General features: G+C 45.0%; 1 protein-coding gene across 3 annotated transcripts in view; it reads left to right on the top strand.

The window, feature by feature from the left end:
- RUNX1 (RUNX family transcription factor 1) overlaps window positions 1–20,790 on the top strand; it is a 238,748-nt gene that overhangs the window by 186,073 nt on the left and 31,885 nt on the right. For 2 of the 3 annotated variants that reach the window (XM_045540611.1, XM_045540610.1), the window contains one exon: window positions 7,955–8,146. The exons of the other annotated variant lie outside the window; for it this stretch is intronic. In XM_045540611.1, the coding sequence (XP_045396567.1) occupies window positions 7,955–8,146 (192 nt within the window). The remainder of the gene's footprint in view (window positions 1–7,954; window positions 8,147–20,790) is intronic. 3 annotated transcript variants of the gene reach the window in all.

The raw sequence follows: 20,790 nt of genomic DNA, 5'->3' as shown, positions 1-20,790 counted from the left end.
TTCTGGGAAGGCCCCTGGGATCCAGTGGGCAGAGCCTTTAGGAAGAGGAGAGAATTTCCTTACCCTAGTTTAGAAGCACAGAGGAGTGGGGCTCATCCCACACGCTGCTGGGGAGCACCCCACAGTACGTCTGGTGCAGGAGAGCGGTGCTCTGTCACCCACTCACTCCTTCATTCTTGTGCTCACCCAGCATTTATCGGGGCATCACCCCACCTTGGAAGGGCCTGCAGTGTGCCTCAGTCCTGTCCAAACACGCTCAGTGTGCCTGCTGGTCGTGCACACCACAGCCACTCACCCTCCACGGCCGTCCTCCCTGTAGGGTCTGCCTGCGGGAGGAGCCACTTGGATCAACAGATCCCTGTCCCTGGCAGTTACCACTCTCAGGTTACTTTAGGTACACTCTCACCGGAGGGTTTCCCTGGACAATGCCTTACCCCAGGGAGGGTGGGTATTGCTTGCGATTACAGGCTAATCGAGGAGAAAGAATCTTAAACTTGTGAGCTTTCTGCACCCCTCTTGAGAGGCTGTCTCCAGCGCCCCCACAGAGGGCTACTATAGTCCAGAGAAAAAGCCACCAGGCAGGTCCCTGCCCTGAGCTGCAGTTACCTCCTTGGTCACCAGACAGAGACAGGCAGTGACCAATGGCAACAGGTGGTGGCAAAGTTTGACTGCCCTACTTTCAGGGAGGTCCAGGTCTCAACGAGCCCACGTGAGTGGGCTAAAGACTCCCCTGCTAGTGACTGTGAGTCTTGAACTCAGGGAATGGAGTTCTGTTTCTGTTTTTGACCCTTGAATCTGGGGGGTGTGGTGTGGGGCAGGGGACTCTGTGTGCATCTTCTGCCCAAAGCTGCGTTGAGTTGTTGACCTTTCTCAGCTTCCTTATTTACTGTTGCTCTCTGCACCTGTCCTTTTATGCTTATGTCTAGTGGTTGTGTTGTAGCCCGGCCGTCCTCAACCGTTTTGGCACCAAGGACCGGTTGGTTTCATGGAAGACAGTTTTTCCACGCCTGTGGTCGGGGGAGGTGGAGCTCGGGCAGTGATGCAAGCGATGGGGACGGTACAGATGAAGCTTCGCTCGCTCGCCTGCCACTCACCTCCTTTTATGTCCCCCCTGCCTCCCCATTCCTAAGTTTCATGGAAGATAATTTTTTCCACAGACAGGGGACTGGGGGGCCGGGGAGTGGCAGCAGAGCTCTGAGGCCCAGTCCCTAACAGGCCACGGGCCAGTACCAGTCCACCAGTCCACGGCCCAGGGGTTGGGAACCACAGTCTTAGCCCATGTCTTGAGGGCAATCAGGGGACACTTTGTGTGTATGTGTGCGTGTGTGAGTGTATGTGTGAGCGTATGATGTATTTATCTGTGTGTTTCTGCGTGTCCATGTGTGTGTGTGAAGCTGCGCTCCGCTTCACTTATGTTGGGGTCCTATGCTCAACTAAGCACGAGGGCCTTTTGTCCATTCTTTTTTAACTTTCAGTATGATGAAAAAATAGAGAAGATGGGTTTTGCTGGCTGATTTAACTTCTAATGAGACAATGTGAAACTTCATGTGCTCAGTTATAATATTTTTCATCAACAAGTAGTTTTTCTGCAGTTACATTTCAGCTGAAAACTTTAGTCCCAACTTCCTTTGCCCCGAGTGAATTCTATCTTCCCACAACCTAGTGGAGGACAGTTGGACGGCACCAATCATGAAGGTCCTAAGTATTCCTTCCTTCATTCAGTCAGTCATCCGGGCAACATCTAGTGAGCCTACTGTGTTCCAGGTGTTCTTACAGGTGCTGGAGAGAGGGCTGCGCAGAAAAGATACAAAATGGCCATCCTCATAGAGCACACAGTCCAGAGGGTACACACAGTCCTTAAGTGACATTTATATGTGTGGTGGAGAAATCCAAAGCTGGAGGGCTAGGGATTGGCTGAATAGAGAGGAGTCTGCAACTTAAAATAGGGTCTCTGGGAATTCTTCAGGGAGAAGATGACATTTGAGCAAATACTTGAAGGGTGGGAGGGATCAGGTCCACAGGAATCTGAGGGAAGAGTGTTCTGGGCAGAGGAAACAGCAAGTGCAAAGGCCCTGAGGCAGTGATATAGAAGCAATAGCAAGGTGGCCAGTGTGGCTGGAGGAAAGAGGGGAGTTCAAACTGTCTGCCTTCTAGTTTCAAGTTGGATTACTCCAACAAGAACTGGTTGAGTAGGTAATCATGGCAGATGTAATTGCTATGAATGTTTTTAGGGCTCCTCAGAATAATCCATCTTAGTCCCTTAATTCCAGGCTTCCAGATAAGGAGGCTGAGCGATGAAGAGACTTGCTCTTGTCCAAAGCAAAGTTTGTTAGACAATCAGATTTAAAATGGAGAGTTCTTCACGCCCAGACTGGCAGTCACGCTTCCCTGGTGCCGAGTTGTTTCTCTAGAAGGGAGAAGGATTATGGCATCTGCATTAATACCCTGATCCTGTGGGCACTAAGAGGTCTTATCTGCTGTGTTTCTGGAATTGAATAATAGGTTCCACATAACCCTTTCCTGTCATTCCCCAAAGTCCTTCCATAGATGGCAGGGCAGAAGCTACTTCTACTTGATGTCAAAGAGGAGGCCGCCGGTCAGAGCATGGACACTTACTCTAGACACAGTTCAGGCACGTCTAGTGGCTTGTTTCCCGGCTCACAGTAGAGTAGAAGCAGGTCGGAGAAGGGAAGGAGTGACGCACATTGAAAGTTGGACTACCAGGAGGAGGAGCCTCTCCCTCTCGTACACGTATTTCTGGGGTGCCCCCTGCACCGGCTGCAGCAACATCAGCTGGGACCTTATTGGAAATCCAAATTCTCCACACCCCAGACCCACCAAGCTAGAATGTCTGAGTAATTACAACCCCTGCATATGAGACACAGCCTTCTACTGCAGATAATCGGCACTCACCTCATTCTATGCACCAACTGGGAACAGAACTGAAATTGAACAGGCAAAGAGGCCAAAAGTTAAAGTGTTCTCATATCCCTGTGATCTACTGATCTAAAACCGTGCAGCATGGTGTGCCTCTCCTCTCTATTCACTTTGGGTTCACAGAAATGTGTGTTTGAGTGTGCGTGTCGGTGGGTGTTGAGAGTGAGTATGTTTTCAGACCCACCCTCTTCCTCTAACTGGCTGTGTGAGATTGGGTAAATGACATAACCTCTCTGACCCTCACTTCCCACACATCAGCCTTTAAAACTAAGGCTGATTGCTCTGGCCCTTCTCCAGTTCTGAAGCACTCCAACCCTGTGTTATTCTCTTAGCTTAATGACATGAAAAGAAGTTGGGGGTGGCAGAGAGTGTGGCTACCCATATTTATATAACATTGGATAATATATAAGCATGCATATATAATATGTATTACATTTACTATATCTATATATCGTTATATATTTTATATTGCATTATATATTGTGTATATAATATATAAACTATATATAATATTAAACAGTACTTTCCAACATTAAATTAGCCAGCAGATGGTTAGGTGTGCAGTTAGGAAGGTTTATTTCACCACCTGCAAGGGGCTTCAAGGAAGGATCACCTTCACATTCATTACCATCGCTTTAAAATCCTAATGACCCTAGAACCTAGAGGTTAGACATTTATACTAGGAAAAGGGAGCTGTTCTCTACACACAGTGATTTCTTTGCCATAGTTATAAAACAGTAGCAGATCGAAGGAAGAAAAGCCCATGTTTATCGAGATCCAAGTAGTTAGTATCAGGTTGACTGGCAAACATCTTCTGAAATACAGATATCCTTCTAAAAGTGAATCTGTGAAATTCATATATTGATTTAGAAGAACCTCAATTTTATATACATATCCATACAAAGAGATATGTCTTTTTGGTATTATCATTTTGCATAGATTTCTCTGAGCTGCTCATGATGGCAATGCTTTGAGTATACACCTCCCTAATTTTTCTGCAGAGACTCTATCAAGAAAACTAGCAAACTCATATCAGAAACATGAACTAACATATTGATGACTTCCAGAAAATTCCTTATTCTCCCCAGCCAAAATTTTCCAAGAAAAGGTGGCAATTTAATGTTATCTGTTTTCTTTAATGGAAGATCATATACTATATTTAAGTTGCTTACAGCCACAGATCACAATGGTGTCTTGAAAAAGACAGACAGTTCAGTTATCAATGAGACATGCATGCCTGCTCAGTCTAGTTACTGCAGCAGAAAAGTGAAGGCTGTTCTCAATATCCGTCACAAAATATCGTAACATTGGGATGGGAAGCCATCTCAGAAAACAGGAATGTCTTTGGAATGAAGCAAAATTTAACAAATGGCATTATTTCCCCATTTGGGGATTTATATGACTGCATGTATTAATATAATAAAATTCCAACCAAGCACTTTTCTCAAAAAATGAGAAAATACTAGAATTTAGGATCCTTTTCAGTTCTGCTTAAGATTCATTAAGCTATCCCTGTATGAAATCTTGACATAGCCACTATTTTAAGCACCATCCTGTAAACATCTACAATTGGCTTCTAACATGTTCAAAATGCCAGGCTGCCAACGTGCAGATGTTCAGGGCTGCACAGTAATTCTACCAGAAGGTTTGATTCAGGGTTCAATTCCCTGTTGCCCTCCAGAGCCCAGTACTCCGTAAGAAAGAAGAAAAGTGAATTTGATAGTGGCCATTTTCCATACTCCTCTATTTAAAATTCAGGGGGAAATGGACATTTTAATTGAACACAGATACAGGAAACTGGAGACATATAAAGCATTCATTTTCCCCAGCTTGAAAGTTTATATCGGAAGTTCCTATATATTTCATGCAAAATATTGCTATTTGGCACATGAAATCTGATGGTTTCAGAAAAGAAAAATGAGGTGTTCCTTTGATCTGGCTTATAAATGCATCTTAACCACACCTTGAATATGATAGTGCTTCTCATTTCCCCTGTGCCTTGGTGCTACAACTCGCCAGCACCGCTGTGAGCATGAGGCCAAGACCCTACAAAGGCAGTAACAGTCCTGCTTGCTGCTCCCGGGAACACATGTGGGGAGAGTGTGGAATGAACTCTTCCAATCCTCCCACGTGAAACTCAGCCCGAGACTCTTAAGGCTTAGGAAACAGCTTAGAGTGGAGAGTTGTTTTCTCTGAGAGTTATGCCCGAGCATTCCTGCTAAAGCAGACAATCATCAGTTAATCTCTGTAGATGACTACAGAGACTATTGGGTTTTTGGCAGGTGTCAGCTGGTACAGAAATTGCTCACATGTGAAAACTTTTTTAAGCATAGGATAATGAGAGAGGCTAATTCAGAAACCCAATAATCTCACGTTATGCCTGGCCACAGGAGTGGCTTACCTGAAATGACTTATTCCTGCTCCGTTTCTAAGTGGCACATGGCCCCACACTTGGTGGCTAAGGCAGACACAACTGATGACAGCCTTTCCTCAAAGGCCAGCCGTCGACTGCACCATACCCAATGCCGTGTATTCACAATGACCTTGTGCCCATCCTTTCCCTGGGTCACCCACTGTTCTTGACACGGTGTTTTCTAAAAATGCCACTGGATGCCCAAGGAATGTGAATTTTGAAATGGGTACAAAACTTGCTGGAAGCCTTTGTGACTGGCATTCTTTCTGAGGCAGCAGAACTCTCCAGAATCATTTTTCCTGCCTTCCTCTTTCCTTGACTTCTAATTCCAGGCATTAGGCTGTGGTAAGCATTCAAAGGGCTGACTTCTTATGTTTTGAATGGTTTTTGAGTTGGAATTGTTTGTTTTTCTGCAAGAAAACTTCAGATTTTCAGTTTGGTCATCAGGAAGTCAAAGATCTATCACAAAGATGAGAGGAGGGAGGAGTGAAGGAAAGTGTCCCTCCAGACACTGACTTACACCGTGATGACCGAGAGATTGCTTTAGAAAAAGCCATGTTTGTACTCTGAGGGGAAGGGGTCCCGGGGGCTGCTCGGGAACCTGGCCCCACAGCCTTTCGTCCACAAAGCTGGTGCTTAAAATACTGAGCCCATAAGAGGCCTCTCACATGTGTGCAGAGCCTGCGTGACTCAGGGTGTTTGCGTTCAAGTTGAGTGTTGTGGGCTGGAGCGCTGAATCAGAGTCCAGATTTGCCTTGGTGACACATGAAAAGAGGGAGCATTGCATTTGAACTACACAAATATTATGCTTAAGTATTTTTCCTCATTTTGGAGCCAAACAGGTCTTGTTAATGATAAAATCACTGCAATATAGTGGGCCCTTTTTCTGGTCTGGAACTTGAGACAGTGTTAACTGTGCCAAGGGGCCGGGCAGCAGGAAGAAACAGCAAGCCACGGAGATTTGGAGCCATAATACAAGTCATACGATTTAATTTTACAATTGTAGCCAGTGGGAGCTGGGCTAAAATGCGCTTCTCCAGGCCCGTGCCTACCCGGGACTGGCCGGAGTGGAATCGAGGGATTCTCTTTCTGGTCTAGGCTCTGGCCAGGGCATGTGACAGGACACTTCGTGGGGACAACAAGCAGGCTGCTTCTCCAAGGTGGCCTTGAGGCTACTTGCCTCAGTCAGGGTCTCTGTCAAGATCTCAAGGGTGGGGAGGCAGCAGGTGGCCCTTCTCTTTAAAGGAGGAAATGAATGGCCCAGGCCCGCTGTAGCAACATCTCTACCTAGGAACCTCAGCTCTGCTTGACAGGGCTGTCTCTAGTTTAAAGACACTTTGGGCCGGGCGGTGGCTCACACCTGTAACCCCAACACTTATGGGAGGCTGAGTTGGGAGGATCACTTGAGCCCAGGAGTTTAAGACCAGCCTGGGCAACAGAGTGAGACCCCATCAACACAAAAAATAAGAAAAAGTAGCCGGGTGTGGTGGTGCACGCCTGTAGTCCCGGCTACTTGGGAGGCTGAGACAGGACAGCTTGAGCCCTGGAGTTCCAGGCTATAGTGAACTATGAAGGCACCACTGCACGTCAGCCTGGGCAACAGAGTGAGATCCTATCTCTAAAAAAAAAAAAAAGACACATTGATGAGGGATTAAGGGAGAAAACTGCAGGTCCATGTCCCATATGAGTGGCCTCTGCCCGCTGCTTCCTGGTGACAGTGTTTTTGGTGAGGAGCAGGGTGAGGACTCTTAACGTCTGCACAGACACTGAGGGCCCCACCTTCCCATCCTGATTCCCGAGCCCTGGGAAGGCTCACCAAACCGGCTGGCAGCTCCCTCTGGGCTCCAGTGGGTGGACCCGGCCTGCTGGGAATATCGGACAAGGCCCAGGCGATGCCTTTCTGTCAACTCCCCTCTGTGTGGGTGCACCTGGGGAGCTGGCTTCAGGGAAGAGAAGATGCTTGTGAAAAGCCTGTGAGGAGAGGGAGAGGGTGAGGGGCTGAGGGTGCCTGCGCCTACCAGGAAGCACGGCCTCCCGGGGCTGTGGGTTTGCAGCCACACCTCACTTCCTGTTGGAGGTGCCTGTTGCTAAGCTCCAGGGCCCACTTTGCTGCCTCTAAAGCCTGCTGGTGGTTGGCTTTGCAGTAAGGTGAAGCCCTTCTGATGCTACTGGGATAGCACCTTTCCTGACTGCCATGGCTTAGCCCACGGCGTGTGGCCAAGTGCCAGCAATTGATGCACGTCTTTCCCTCCCGCCATCACCACCGTCACCAGCCAATCCCACTGCATTCCACCCAATGGAGGTGGATGCAGAGGGTTGGGGTGGCTGCCGGGGCCCAGACTCTGGGAGCAGCCAGTGGCCAGTGTGGTGAAAGTAGCTCCAGCCAGCTGACGGGACAGTCCCCAAATTCCCACCGGCAGCCAACCCACTGGGCAAATCTCTAGCGAGTCCATGTTGGGGGTAAGGGGAGAGGGAGGGGACAGACAAGAAAACCCCCAATTTTAGAAAACCCACAATACATTTTCTGATCTCTTCCCTCCCTTCCTCCCCACCTCCCTCCCCCCTCCCCGCCCCCTCCCCTCCCTGCTCCAATCCCCACAATAGGACATCGGCAGAAACTAGATGATCAGACCAAGCCTGGGAGCTTGTCCTTTTCCGAGCGGCTCAGTGAACTGGAGCAGCTGCGGCGCACAGCCATGAGGGCCAGCCCACACCACCCAGCCCCCACGCCCAACCCTCGCGCCTCCATTAGCCACTCCACTGCCTTTAACCCTCAGCCTCAGAGTCAGATGCAGGGTAAGTACTGGACGGAGTCCCTTCCCGCCTCGCCCTCACCTGGGCCGCCACCCCCAGCCAGGCCCCACGAGCAGAGCCCACCCAGACCAACCGTGGTCTGCCCTTGATGCTCAGAGAGGTCCTCAGACCAACAGCTCCACCTGGGAGCTTGCTAGAAAGGCAGAGTCTCGGGCCCCAACCCCGACCTGCCCAGTCAGATCTGCCTTGTAACAAGATCCCTGGATATGGATGTCTGCATATGGATATATCCCTCTCCTGAATTCCTGAATTGTTTAAGAGTTAGCTTTGGCTATGCTGTGCTATTTCTTTACCTATTAGGCTTGAAGACACACACACACACACACACACACACACACACACATGTATGTCGAGCAAGGTGAAGGTGGGGATGTTTTCAAGTTCTTGTCTCCAGATCATTTGTGGGCTTTGTATCTATTTTTTTTTTCTTAAAAAAAATAAGAAATAGTAGATGCCATCACATCAAGGGTATTGTTTGCAAATCAATAAAGAGTACAAGTCCCCCCATCCCATGGGGTAGCTGGCAATTGCAAAAACACTAAAATGCAATAATTGCCTAAGACCCATTGTGCCGAATTAGATAATACAAAAAGTTCATTTACACTGTAGAAGCACTGACGTCAATGACTGTTTGCTCTGTGATACCATTTCAAATATCCGAAATGCAGTCTTCTCTCTATGCCGTGTAGGACACAGCTGTATATGATATAGTCACAGTAATATTCCTTGCTCAAAGTAGCAGGCTTGTTTAACTCAAAGGAAAAGATAAACAACACATCTGGAGAAAGGGGCAGGTGGCCAGCAATGGAAATGGGACCTCTTTGCCCCTCTTAAACAACACAAATTAGCTTCCCCAGGCATTTTCTGTATGTGAATTGTATTGTGGAATATACAAGTGTCATCTGTTCTTTCTTTCTGGGCCAATAGCTTTCTTTTGGGGTTAACATACATGGGGCTCTCAAAAGGCATTCCTGCCGTCTTCTACAGCATGACAGCCCATGCCATTAGCTCTCCCAGTTACATTTCTGGGGGTGGTTCCTTTATTTGAGTGGAAAATTCCCAAAGAAATCTTCCCATAAGATACTATGCACACAGCTGTTACGTGGCCAATCTGTAGAGCAGCCCTTGTGTAAACAAACAGAAACTAAAGCTTGGTGTTTTGGGGGACTGCCTCTCATCAGTAGTCTTATCTTAGGAGCATTTAGGAAGAGGTCCCGTGAAATCATTGGTTTCCTGCTGCTTAATAATCATTAATAATTATTCAAGATATGCAAATTGATTTTGAAAAATTCCAAAATGCAAGTGTATCTGGTAAATTAGGTTAAATGGTGTATTCAGGTTGAGAGATGGGCTTGCGGTGAAACGATGCTTTTCTTCTAAAGAGAATAAAATTCTCAAGGAGATTCTTTCATCTTGTGTTTAAGGTTATTTAAATTAATTCATGTCATCTTCAGTAGTCTGTGTATAAAATCAAAAGGAAGACTTATGTTTTCTTATTCTTTCATTGCTTCCTTGACTGTTTATACCACTAAGTTGATGAAAGTGTTTGCCTTCTTCTATGGGTATTGGAACCAAAAATGTTAAGCATTTTTAAAGGCAGTGGAAAATTTAACCACAGGGGGGCAAATTGAAATGGTCACCATTGAGTCTGCTTTGTTTCAGACAGTTTTGGTGAGGAGTGAATCTAATCTGATTTCCCTCTTCATCAGATATGCTTCTTTACAAAAAAAAAAAAATGAGAGAGAGAGGAGAGAGAGAGACAGGGCATGTTGAATTCTTGTCCTCAGCAGCTCTTGAGCATTATCGTGGATCATACCATGGGCATTCTTCAGCTCTTTGGAGTATTACATGCTTTGCAGAGTATCAGGTTTAATACCAAGAATCACCCCCTTTCTTGTTCCTTTTAAAAACTTTTTACTTCTGCAACATCTAAGAAATCATAACTTGCTTTTTAGTGTGCCCTAGGGGCTCAGTTGCTACTCTAAAGAATGTGTTAACTATATTGTTGATGTTCTTTCTTTCCAGAATATGAATTTGATATTCAGTACTTCACTTGTAAAATTGTAGGAATAACTTTTTAAAAATAAGTCTCCAGAATGTTTTCATGTGAAACTACTTTTCCTTTTTCATTCTTTTTTCCTGTGAGAAAATGCTATTTTATACTAGTCATGTTTTAAGTAGAGCCTTGGGCTTTTTTTTTCCTTGAAATTAGAAAGTTAGCAGGCATAATATGAAAGGTTCTTCTAGCCAAGACTTTTATTTTGTTCTTGACATGTAGGGAAATGGTTATTTTCCAGGCTTAGCCCTAAAGCTTCTGTGTTATACTTAAGAAAATACTTTAAGAAATGAAACACATAAACAGCATGTGTTTATGGCTCTCTTTGAAATGGCAGCAGTAGTTTTAAGAAAAATATCCTAAAAGTAGTCAGAGCAGTTCTCCAACAGTGCCACACAGACATGTGAATGTTTTTCAGCTTTACAGAAGTGTCGGTAACTGGGGGCTCAGAGAGCCCGGCAGGGTTTCCAGAGAGGCTAAGGAACCCTCCTTTGCTAGGACTTCATTGGAAGGGCTATGCCAGCCCGTCTAACTCTGTCAGCAGGAAATCACAGATATAGAATAGCACTTTGCTTATCTAGAATCAGATGTGCTTGACAATCACTCCAAATAGACATCTCAAATTATCTGAAGCAGGGTAGACATCTGCAGGGAGGCATGTTGCCATGCCTCCAAACCGCTGTTTATTTGTTGAGGTTTTAACTATGAAAGCGCTGAGGTTAATTTCAACTTCCTATTTTACCAGGTCTTGAAATTGCATAGAAAGCCATTTTGTCATGGCAACATGTTTATGCAAGTCAAGACATCCTCATTAACTTCTACAGTTCCGTTTTAGAATTCTTTTATATTTCTTTTCAAAGATGGAACGGGGCAGATTCTAGAGCTGGTGGTACCAATGCCTGTTGGGTCACAACTCCCAGTTAGAGATGGCTTCAGGCAACCTGAGTACGTAATTTTAAGAATTCGACTCCTGATTTTCCAAATATGACAAATCACATTTAAGGTGGCATAACTTCCTCCTTTCTGGGAAGATGGGGATGCAGTGTTATATGCTGGTGCAGAAAACTGTGAAACCCAGATAAACTAGGAGGTCAGTTTTGTTGTTCTTGGGTGTGTGTTGGTTGCTGTGAACACCTAAAGTTTAACTTTTTAATTGGATCAGTTCATGGATCAGACCTTTTGTATATGTTATTCTATTCCCAAAACAGTTCTGTGGTATGGTTTATTGACAGAGAAGTTGAACCTCTGAGTTTAAAAACTGCCCAACATCTCCAAGATTGTAAGTGATGGACTTGGACTCAAACCCAGACCTTTCTGGCTGCAAAGCCAGTGCAGGGGGCAGTGACAGGTTCTCCTGGGCTGGCACTCGGGTCAAGGATCGATTAGTTTCAGGGCTGACCATTGTCGACAAGAATCCCAGTCGCCAAAGGGGAGATGAGAGAAGTGCTAGTCACTCATTTGGCATTCCTGTGTTGAATGTGTTCTATTAGGATTAGCTGTTGATGATAATATTATAACAACGCTGGGGCCAGGCTCTGTATTAGGAACCTTAGTAAACTGTCTCCTTTTGTTGTACACACATTTGTTTGTAAAGATGGGGAGAAAAGAAAACTTAACTCAAAATAATGAATCTCTAAGCATGGGTGAAAGAGGAATGTACGTGCAGAGAGGACTTCCCGGCCACCCTTTGTTACCGTTTCCGGAGCTACTGCCCTCCTACATGTAAGAGTCTGTCTTATGGGGGCCACTGGGACCAAGGCCTTCTTGTTATTCAAACCCAGTCAACATCTGATCAGCTCTTAGGAGTGTGGGTCCTTTGCTTTGAGTTCTGTATGGCCAAGAAGGGCCACTGACCTCTCAGATCATCGCCTGAGTTTTAATATTACAAATATTTTTTTCTCGCCAGTTATTCTCCCACAAGTTAAAGTTACTTTGGAAAGCCCATATTCTGTTGCTACAGTCTGTGAAATTCTGAGATACTGAACCGACTTTGTTTTTCAGTTGGACCTGATTACCTCTGTCAGTCTGATTCTCTCTTTATTAGCTGGATAAGCAAAAGAAAGAGAATATTCCCACCTTCCTGTAGGAGGAGAAGGAGATAAATCCCCTTTCCAGCCTTGGAAGTAAAATATTCAACTGCATAGTATTGCTTCCCTTTCTCTCTCTCTCTCTTTTTCTCTCGCTCCCCCCGCCCACTTCCTTCCTTTCTCTTCTAGCAATTCTAAAACTTTAGAAACAAAGGGGGTGGGGACTGTTTGATTACCTTGAAAGTAGAGGCTACGATCTTACCAGAAATTCTCACACGTAAATCTATAAATGGTCATTTAATGGTTATACAAAACAAAATATTCAGAGTGCTAGAAAGCAACTTGTAAGGCATGTCGTAAATATGGGAGGTGGATGATTTTATTTAAAAAGAACTCTTATCTAGGTGTAGTAGGGTATGAGAGCCATTCAAGGTCTACAGCATTAAAATCTTACCCTGAAACCAAGCCTGAATCAGGTGTTCCCATGAATAAATAAAAAGAAGGAAGGAAGGAAGGAAGGAAGGAAGGAAGGAAGGAAGGAAGGAAGGAAGGAAGGAAGGAAGGAGGGAGGGAGGGAGGGAGGGAAGGGAGGAAGGAGGGGGTAAGACAGTGAGAAAGGGAAGACCAGCAATGAATGCGGAGTGCAGAGGCCTCTGTTGGTGTGTGGGGTGTGAGCCGCCCCTCTCCCAAGTGGGCAGAGATGTTACAAGTTAATAGAAGTACTCAGAGAACTCAGTTCCTGCTTTCTGTGTTCTTAGCTGGTGCAACATAAACTATAAGCTTAAGGAAAGTTTGAAAAGGTCACACTAAGGAATTGCATTGTAGACATTCAGAAAAGAAGAAGGATGGCATAAAGCTATGCTTTGTTTTCTTCTTCAAGAAAAGACCCCTAAGGCCCTTGCAGCCTGGTGTGTCCATGCCTGCCCTTCGTCTCCTGAGTGTGAGCCTGACCCAGTCTGCTGTCCTGGGTTTCCGGTCACTCACCTGAGTTACTTCACAGTGCTTAGGGTGGTAGCCAGGCCATGCTTTTACTCTCTGCACTCTATGAATAGGCACACTGACCAACGCAGTGCTGCCTTGAACAGCACTATCCCAATACCTGAGATGTATTTACAAGCACCCTGTAGCTAAGTATTTAATCAACCAGCCCTTCAAAGAAGCCACCAATCTAACGAGCTGTCAGCACCCTGGTAATCATGAACCACATTTTAGGGGGCTTCATTTTCAGACCAAACATTTTCACGGATGTCACTTGAGGGGATTAGACCATGTTTTCAGGAGCATGTTGTTAGTACCTTATGGGCATCCTTTCTAATCAGAAAAAAAAAAGGCTTTGCTTTAGGGCTTGATCTTTTTCTTAGAGGCAGAGTCTCACCCTATCACCCCAGGCTGGAGTGCAGTGGCCTGATCATAGTTCACTACAGCCTCAAACTCTTGGGCTCAAGTGATCCTCCTGCCTTAGCCTCTCGAGTAGCTGGGACTACAGGCATGTGCCACCACACCAAGCTAATGTTTCTTATTTTTTGTGAAGATGGGGTTTCACTATGTTGCTCAGGCTGATCTCAAACTCCTGGGCTCAAGTGATACTCCTGCCTCGGCCTTGCAAAGTGCTGGGATTACAGGTGTGAGCCACTGCACCTGGCCATAGGGCTTGATCTTAATGATAAAATATTCCTTCCATGGACTCCATATAGATTGCATATATTTTTAACTTTCCCCTCATGCTTGTAAATCTATAGGCCAGCATACACAAACATAAAAGGGTTTCATTCAGAAGAGCAATAGTTTTTAGCAAAGACAGAGTTGAAACACTTATTTGATATCGATGATTAAACAGCATGAGGGCTTGGCTGGGAATCTAATGGCCAAGAGAGATAGCAAAGCATAATGGCTAAGAAAGAATGAGGGATCAACAGGCAGACTGTTCCTGTCCAAAACTGGCCCCCACCACATATACTATAGCCCATCAGACTTTTGGCAAGTTACTTAACCTCTTAAAGCCTTGGTTTTCCCATCTGCAGAATAAGAGTAATAATTATGCTTGCAGATCCTAGGAACATTGTTAAATATACAACAGTGCATGTTAGAGCCAGCCCACGGTTAACACTCAATAACTGTCAGTGTTAAAATCAGCATCAACGATACCAAGTTTTTATAGTCCCTTTTCTGTTGCTATAACAGAATACCACAGATTGGGTAATGTATAAAGAAAAGAAGTTTATTCATCTCATGGTTCTGGAGGCTGGGAAGTCCAAGAGCATGGCACCAGCATCTGGTGAAGGTCATCCCACGTCTGAAAGATGGAAGGGCAAAGAGCATATGCTCGAGAAGGCTCACTTTTATAACAAAGCCACTCCCAGGATAACTAACTCACTCTCTCAATAACAGCATTAATTCTTTTATGAGGGTGGAGCCCTCATGACCCAATTGCCTCTCAAAGGCCCCACTTCTCAACACCATCATAACGGCAACCAGGTCTCCAAAACATGAACTTTTAGGGGACATTTAACCCATGGCATTCCACCCCGGGCCCCCAAAATTCATGTCCTTCTCACTTTCAAAATACATTCACTCCATTCCAATAGTCCCCAAAGTCTTAACTCATTCCAGCACCAATTCAAAAGTGTGAAGTCCAAAGTCTCATTTAAACTGGACATGCATGTTACTCAAGGCACAATTCATCCCAAGGCAAAGTCCTCCAGCTGTGAGGCTATGGAATCAAAACAAGTTATCTACTTTCAAAATACAATGGTGGGACAGGCACAGGATAGACATTCCCATTCCAAAAGGGAGAAGTAAGCAAAAAAAGAGGAGTAACTGATCTAAAGTAAGTCCAAAACCCAAATATTAAGTCTTAAAGCTGGAGAATAATCCCCATTGGCTCCATGTGCCACCTCCTGGATATACTGGGGCTGGGCTTGGGTCCCAAGGCCTTGGGCAGCCTTGCCCCAACAGCTCTGCCGGGCTCAGCCCATGCTTCAGCTCTCTCGGGTTTGAGTCTGGTGCCTACAGCATTCTCAGGCTAAAGTTGCACGCTGGTGGCTCTACAGTTCTGGGGTCTCAGGGATAGCTCCACTTCCATGTCTCCACTAGGCATAGCCCCCATCGGGCCACTCTGTGGCAGCCTTGACCCCATATTTCTGCTCAGTATTCCCCTAGTTAGTGCTGTCTGTGCAGCTCTGCCTGGGCTTCCAGGTGCTCTGCAGCATCCTTTCAAATCTAGGTGGAGGAAGTCATGCTTCTACAGCTCTTGCATTATGCATGCCTACAGAATTAGCATCACAAGGATGCCACCAAGACATACCACTTGTACCCTTTGGAGTGGTAGCCCAAGCTACACCTTTGCCCACTTGAGCCACAGCTGGGTGGCTGAGGGGTGTGGCGGTGGGATGCAGGAAGCAGCCCCGAAATGTCCCCGGGCAGTGAGCCCATGGAGGGTGGGCCAGGCCTATATCCTGAAATCATCCTGCCATCCTAGAGTTCTGGGCCTGTGATGGGAGGGGCAGTCTTGAAGTTATTTGAAATCCCTTTGGGGTCTTTCTCTCATTGTCTTAATGAAGAGAACCTGGCTTCCTTCCATTCATATTAATCTCTTTAGCAAATGGTTGCTTGGTCACACCCTTAGTATACTTTCCCAAACATGCTTTCACTGTTTATATGGCCAGGCTGCGAATTTTCCAAATCTTTCCATTCTGCTTCTCTTTTAATTGTAAGTTTCATATTTAAGTCATCTTTCACCCTTGCATCTCACTGTATGTGGTTAAAAGAAACCACACAGAAGCCTGAACACTTTTCTGCTTAGAGATTTCTTCCACCAGATATCCTTGCTCACCACTCATAGATTGTGCATTCCTTAGTGCTCGGACACGGACACAATTTCACCAAGCTCTTTGTGACATTGTATTGTTATAAATACGGCCTTTACTCCAGTTTCCAATACCTTGTTTCTCATTTTCACCTGAAACCTCATCAGAATGGTCTTTATTGTCTATATTTCTACCTGCATTATGGTCACAACCACTTAACTAATACTAAGACGATTCAGACTTTCCTTGGCTTTGGAATCTTCTTTTGAGCCGTCACCAGAATTGCCCTTAAAGGTAGAACCATTCACAGCAATATAGGCTTTTTCTAGCCTGCCCTTCCAGACTTTCCCAGCCTCTGCCCATTACCCAGTTCCAAAGCCACTTAAACGTTTTTAGGTGTTTTTTATAGCAATAACTCCACTTCTTGGTACCAATTTTCTGTCTTAGTCAATTTTCTGTTGCTATAACAGAATCCCCAAGTGTGGGTAATTTAGAAAGAAAAGAAATTTATTTCTTATAGTTCTGTAAGCTGGGAAGTCCAAGCTCATGGTGCCAGCATCTGGTGGGGGCCTTCTTGCTGCATTATCCCATGGTGCAAAGCAAGGATGGCAAGAGTGTGCATGCAAGAGAGCTTGCTTTTATAGCAAAGCCACTCCAAAGATAACTCCAAAGCCACTCCCCTGATAATATCATTAATCTATAAGGGCAGAGTCTTCATGACCTAATTGCCCCTCAAAGGCCCCAACACGCAATACTGCCACAATGGCAACCAAGTTTCCAACACATGAACTTTTGGGGGATGCAATCAAACCACAGCACAAATGTATTAGTTTCCTGTGGCTGCTGTAACAAATTACCATGAACTTAGTGGCTCAAAACAACAGAAATTTATTCTCTTGTAGTTCTGGAGGCCAGAAGTCCAAAATCAAGGTGTCAGCAGGGCCACACTCCCTCTGAAGGCTTTAGTGAGCATCCTTCCTTGCCTTTTCCAACCGTTGGTGGCATGCCTTGGCTTGTGGCTGCATCACTCCAATCTCTTCTTCCCTCTTTACATAGCCTTCTCCTCCATGTCATCTCTTCTGTCCTTCTGAGGATATATGTTGTTGGATTTAGACCCCACTGAAATAATCCATGATGATCTCAGGATCCTTTACTTAATTATAGCTGCAAAAGCCCCTTTTCCAAATAAGGTCACATTCACAGTTCTGGGGTTAAGACATGGACATGTTTTTCCTAGAGCCACCATTCAACTCACTATGTCAAGGTACAAAGAACAGGGGACATCAGACCATTAGCCAAAGATATCAGATGAGTCCAGCAATAACTTTCCCAAGTTCATGCCCCAGAAAAAACATGGCTGACAGGTAAATGTGAACTCAACACCTCATACACCATTGCCCCAATCATGTCTTCTGGCTACTTTCAGCTCCGACCATCATTTGTTGGAACTGAGTATTTTTGTTTCCCAGCCAGGAGAATGTATGATTTTTTTTCTAGATAAGATATTTCTTAATATTGTCTTAATATGCAGATGGACCAGAGGCCTTGACAGTGATGGGGAAAGGCAGGTGTTCCCTGTGTCCAGGGAGCAATGCCAGATGAGGAAACTGGAGGCCTGGGTGCCTCTTGCTGTAGCCTTCAAAAATCTCATGGCAGCATAGATGGTAGTAAGCACAGGAACAGAAGATGACACAAAGACCAAAGCCAGCCAGTTGGGATGGACTCAAGAATTTGACCTTCCAAAGCCAGGCATAGCCCTGTTGTTGTGAAGCAAGCTGCCTTTTTAAACAGTGGCTTTATTGCAGGGCACCATTGACCACACATCCATTTTGGAAGGATGGTGATTAACTTTGCATATCTCGTTATCCCAAATTTACAAATCACCTGAAGATAGGCTTTGAAATTTGGATATTTAAAAAAGAAACTTTAACCGTAATCATGAGGTGGTATCTAAGTTTACCAAAAGTTTGTACTGGGAGAAGAACAAACAATAGATGTTGATATGAAAAACAGATCTGCTTAGAAAGCTACTCCTTGTGTTTTCTTGTCAGGCGCAGTTCTCCAAACTGAGTTGGTTTTACTCATTTGCATTATTTTTCAGAAATTATGGAACAGAAATGCAAGCCCACTCTAAGTCAGTTATTTTAGGGCTCTTTAAAATCCACCATTTGTGATTTACATTTTGCCGAGGAACTATAATGACTTCTGTCTTTCCTTATTTCCCTCTGGCCTTCAGAACCCCCTAGCCTGACTTTTTAAGGAAAATGGGCACAGGCAGAGGGAGGGCTTCACTTGCCTCAAGTGTCAATAATCACCTCAGTGCCTATTTGTACCATTTGTTCACATTTCCCTTTCAAAGCCTTAGCCCCACATGGCATTTCTTCTTACTGAACAACTGCCTTCAAAGCAGTAGAACAGCCCAATTGTCTTGGAGATTTTAAAGATACCAATTGCAAAACTCCTGTAAATAAAATCTTCACTGACAAACCCAGTTTCTTTTCATAGACTTTGCTTCGATAATCTCTTTCTGGCAGAACATTTTATGTTTTGATGTTAGAGATTCAGTTACCAACCACAGTAAATAAAACAAAACAATAATTTTAAAAAGTATAGGATTCATCCTAAAAACAAACATTGGCCAATCATGTTTATTTTTTGTCTCTGTGCACTCCTGAGAAATTGATAGGAAAAGCAGGGACATACCACTTCTTATTCAGATGATTTCTGGTTAGCGAGCTATGGAAAGTTGAGTTTAGCCAGTTCAGACTCTCCTAAATGGCATGGAATAGAACATTTACTGTTTAAAAAATATAAGCATTTTTAAGAGAAAACCACCATGGCACTAAGTCTTTGAATGAGCCATGGGTAAAGGATGGGCAGAAAAGAGCCACTTCCTCCAGAAATGGGATGAAGTGCCACAGTCCTGGGCACCATCATTATTTCCTACCACCTCAGGGTCATGTTTAGCATTTAGAACTTTCCAAATATATTTTCAAGATTTTGAAAAACACCTTCCAATTCTCATCTCCATAGAGCCTATCATAGGAGTTAACTAACCCTTTTAGAAAGGGGGTTCCCCTTCTAGGGGTGAACTGCCCCACTTTTCCTCCTGGAAGGAATTGGTGTAGACAAAGGGAAGAGGAGACAGTAACTCTAACATATGCATCTCATGTCACCTAACACATATGGGCTGGCACAAACCTGAGCTTGAAAACACACCAGGAACTGAAATGGTCCTCATTTCTTCACACCATCTTGGGTCTTCCACCCAATCTGAATTGGGTTACTGAATCTGAGCCTCCATAAGTCAACACGATCAATTCTGTTTAACAAGATTTGGGCTACTGTAAGGGCCAGCCCAGTTCCTCTGGGAGTAGAGAGGAGGATGCACAAGGATCCTTGGGTTATCCCCAGGGAAGGTCCATGAGTCAGGTCCCTGAAGAGCCTGGGCAAGTCAGTGCTCCCTTGGGTGTCAGCAGCCACCTGTCTGGGACAGTTAAGTCTCCCAGCTCTGTAAATTGCTGTGGAAGAAGTCTTTTTACCTTACAGCTTTATGTGTTCAACCTGAGTCACTCCAAGGCCAGATCCAAGACCTAGAGAGCTCATGCTATGCCAGCTCCTCCTTGCGTCATTGGAAGAGCTGTGTACGTATGCTTGCTTTGGGATTTTGAAAAGAACATCTTGAGATGAAAAGACAGGGAGAAATAATGTGACTAGCGATTGTACTTCTTGGAGCTGCAGGTCATACAAAGGAAGCGAACATGGCGGTTTTATTAAATCTCATGGGATTATTGCCCTGTTGTGGCCACTCTCACTCCATTAGTACATCTCTCTGCACATATCAGATGGCAAATTATATAATGATAAAGTTATTAAAATATCTGTAAAAGTCAGCACAAGCTCAAGGGCTCAACTTGGCCTTTCTGCCCGTTAAGTGGTTTATTTAGATCTCTTGTCTCAAGGTCTGTTAATCTTCATCTGTACTTTGTTGTAAATTTCCCGCTATGGGGAACAACCGTAATTGCCTGAGTTTTAAGACGTGTTTCTGTTGGTCGTCCAACAAGGCTGGTATCTTAAGGACAAACGGAGAAGTTTTGAAGTGTGATACTCACTCCGGCTAATCGGTACGTGCCCCCTCCCATTTTAAAACTGCAGCGTTTGTTCGTGGTTCTGTCTATACCTGGATTGTTATTAGAGCAGTTGCAGCAGCTAGATTATGGCAAGGACATTGCCTGATTCACACATCTACCAATGGCAATAGTAAAATAATAATAGCTCACATTTATAGAATGCACTGATGTTGTTGGTTCATTGAATCCCTACCACCGCCACCCATAGGTGTGCTTGGTGTAGCTGGGGGCAGCACTGCCCAGAAGGTCCCGCCTGCAGTGCCTGCTCTGTCCTCACGTGACCTGGCCCTGTTTTCTTTACCACCAGGCCCCGGGCCCTGCACCTATCATGGAAGCGATTAACCAGGTGGTATTAAATACTAACATTCTGTAAATCTGGGTACTGCAGCTCCCACCCATGACATTCTCAGGGAAACCAGCAGGGATACCCCGGAGTCCCTCACTTTGCTGCTCTGATTAAAAGGCTATTTTGGAAGGAGGGTTCATATTTTTGCTGTGTGATCAAGCTTTGAGAGGCTCTGAGCCACCATATGTTGCTAAATGAGAGAAGTCATTGCCCAGACGTGGATCTGTTTAATTTAATATGATTTTCCACAAATTACAAAGC

This window comes from Lemur catta, chromosome 1 (genome assembly GCF_020740605.2).
Source record: "Lemur catta isolate mLemCat1 chromosome 1, mLemCat1.pri, whole genome shotgun sequence".
Taxonomy (NCBI): domain Eukaryota; kingdom Metazoa; phylum Chordata; class Mammalia; order Primates; family Lemuridae; genus Lemur; species Lemur catta.
The sequence above is the reverse complement of the archived record's forward strand: the minus strand, read 5'-3'. Positions and strand labels throughout refer to the sequence as shown.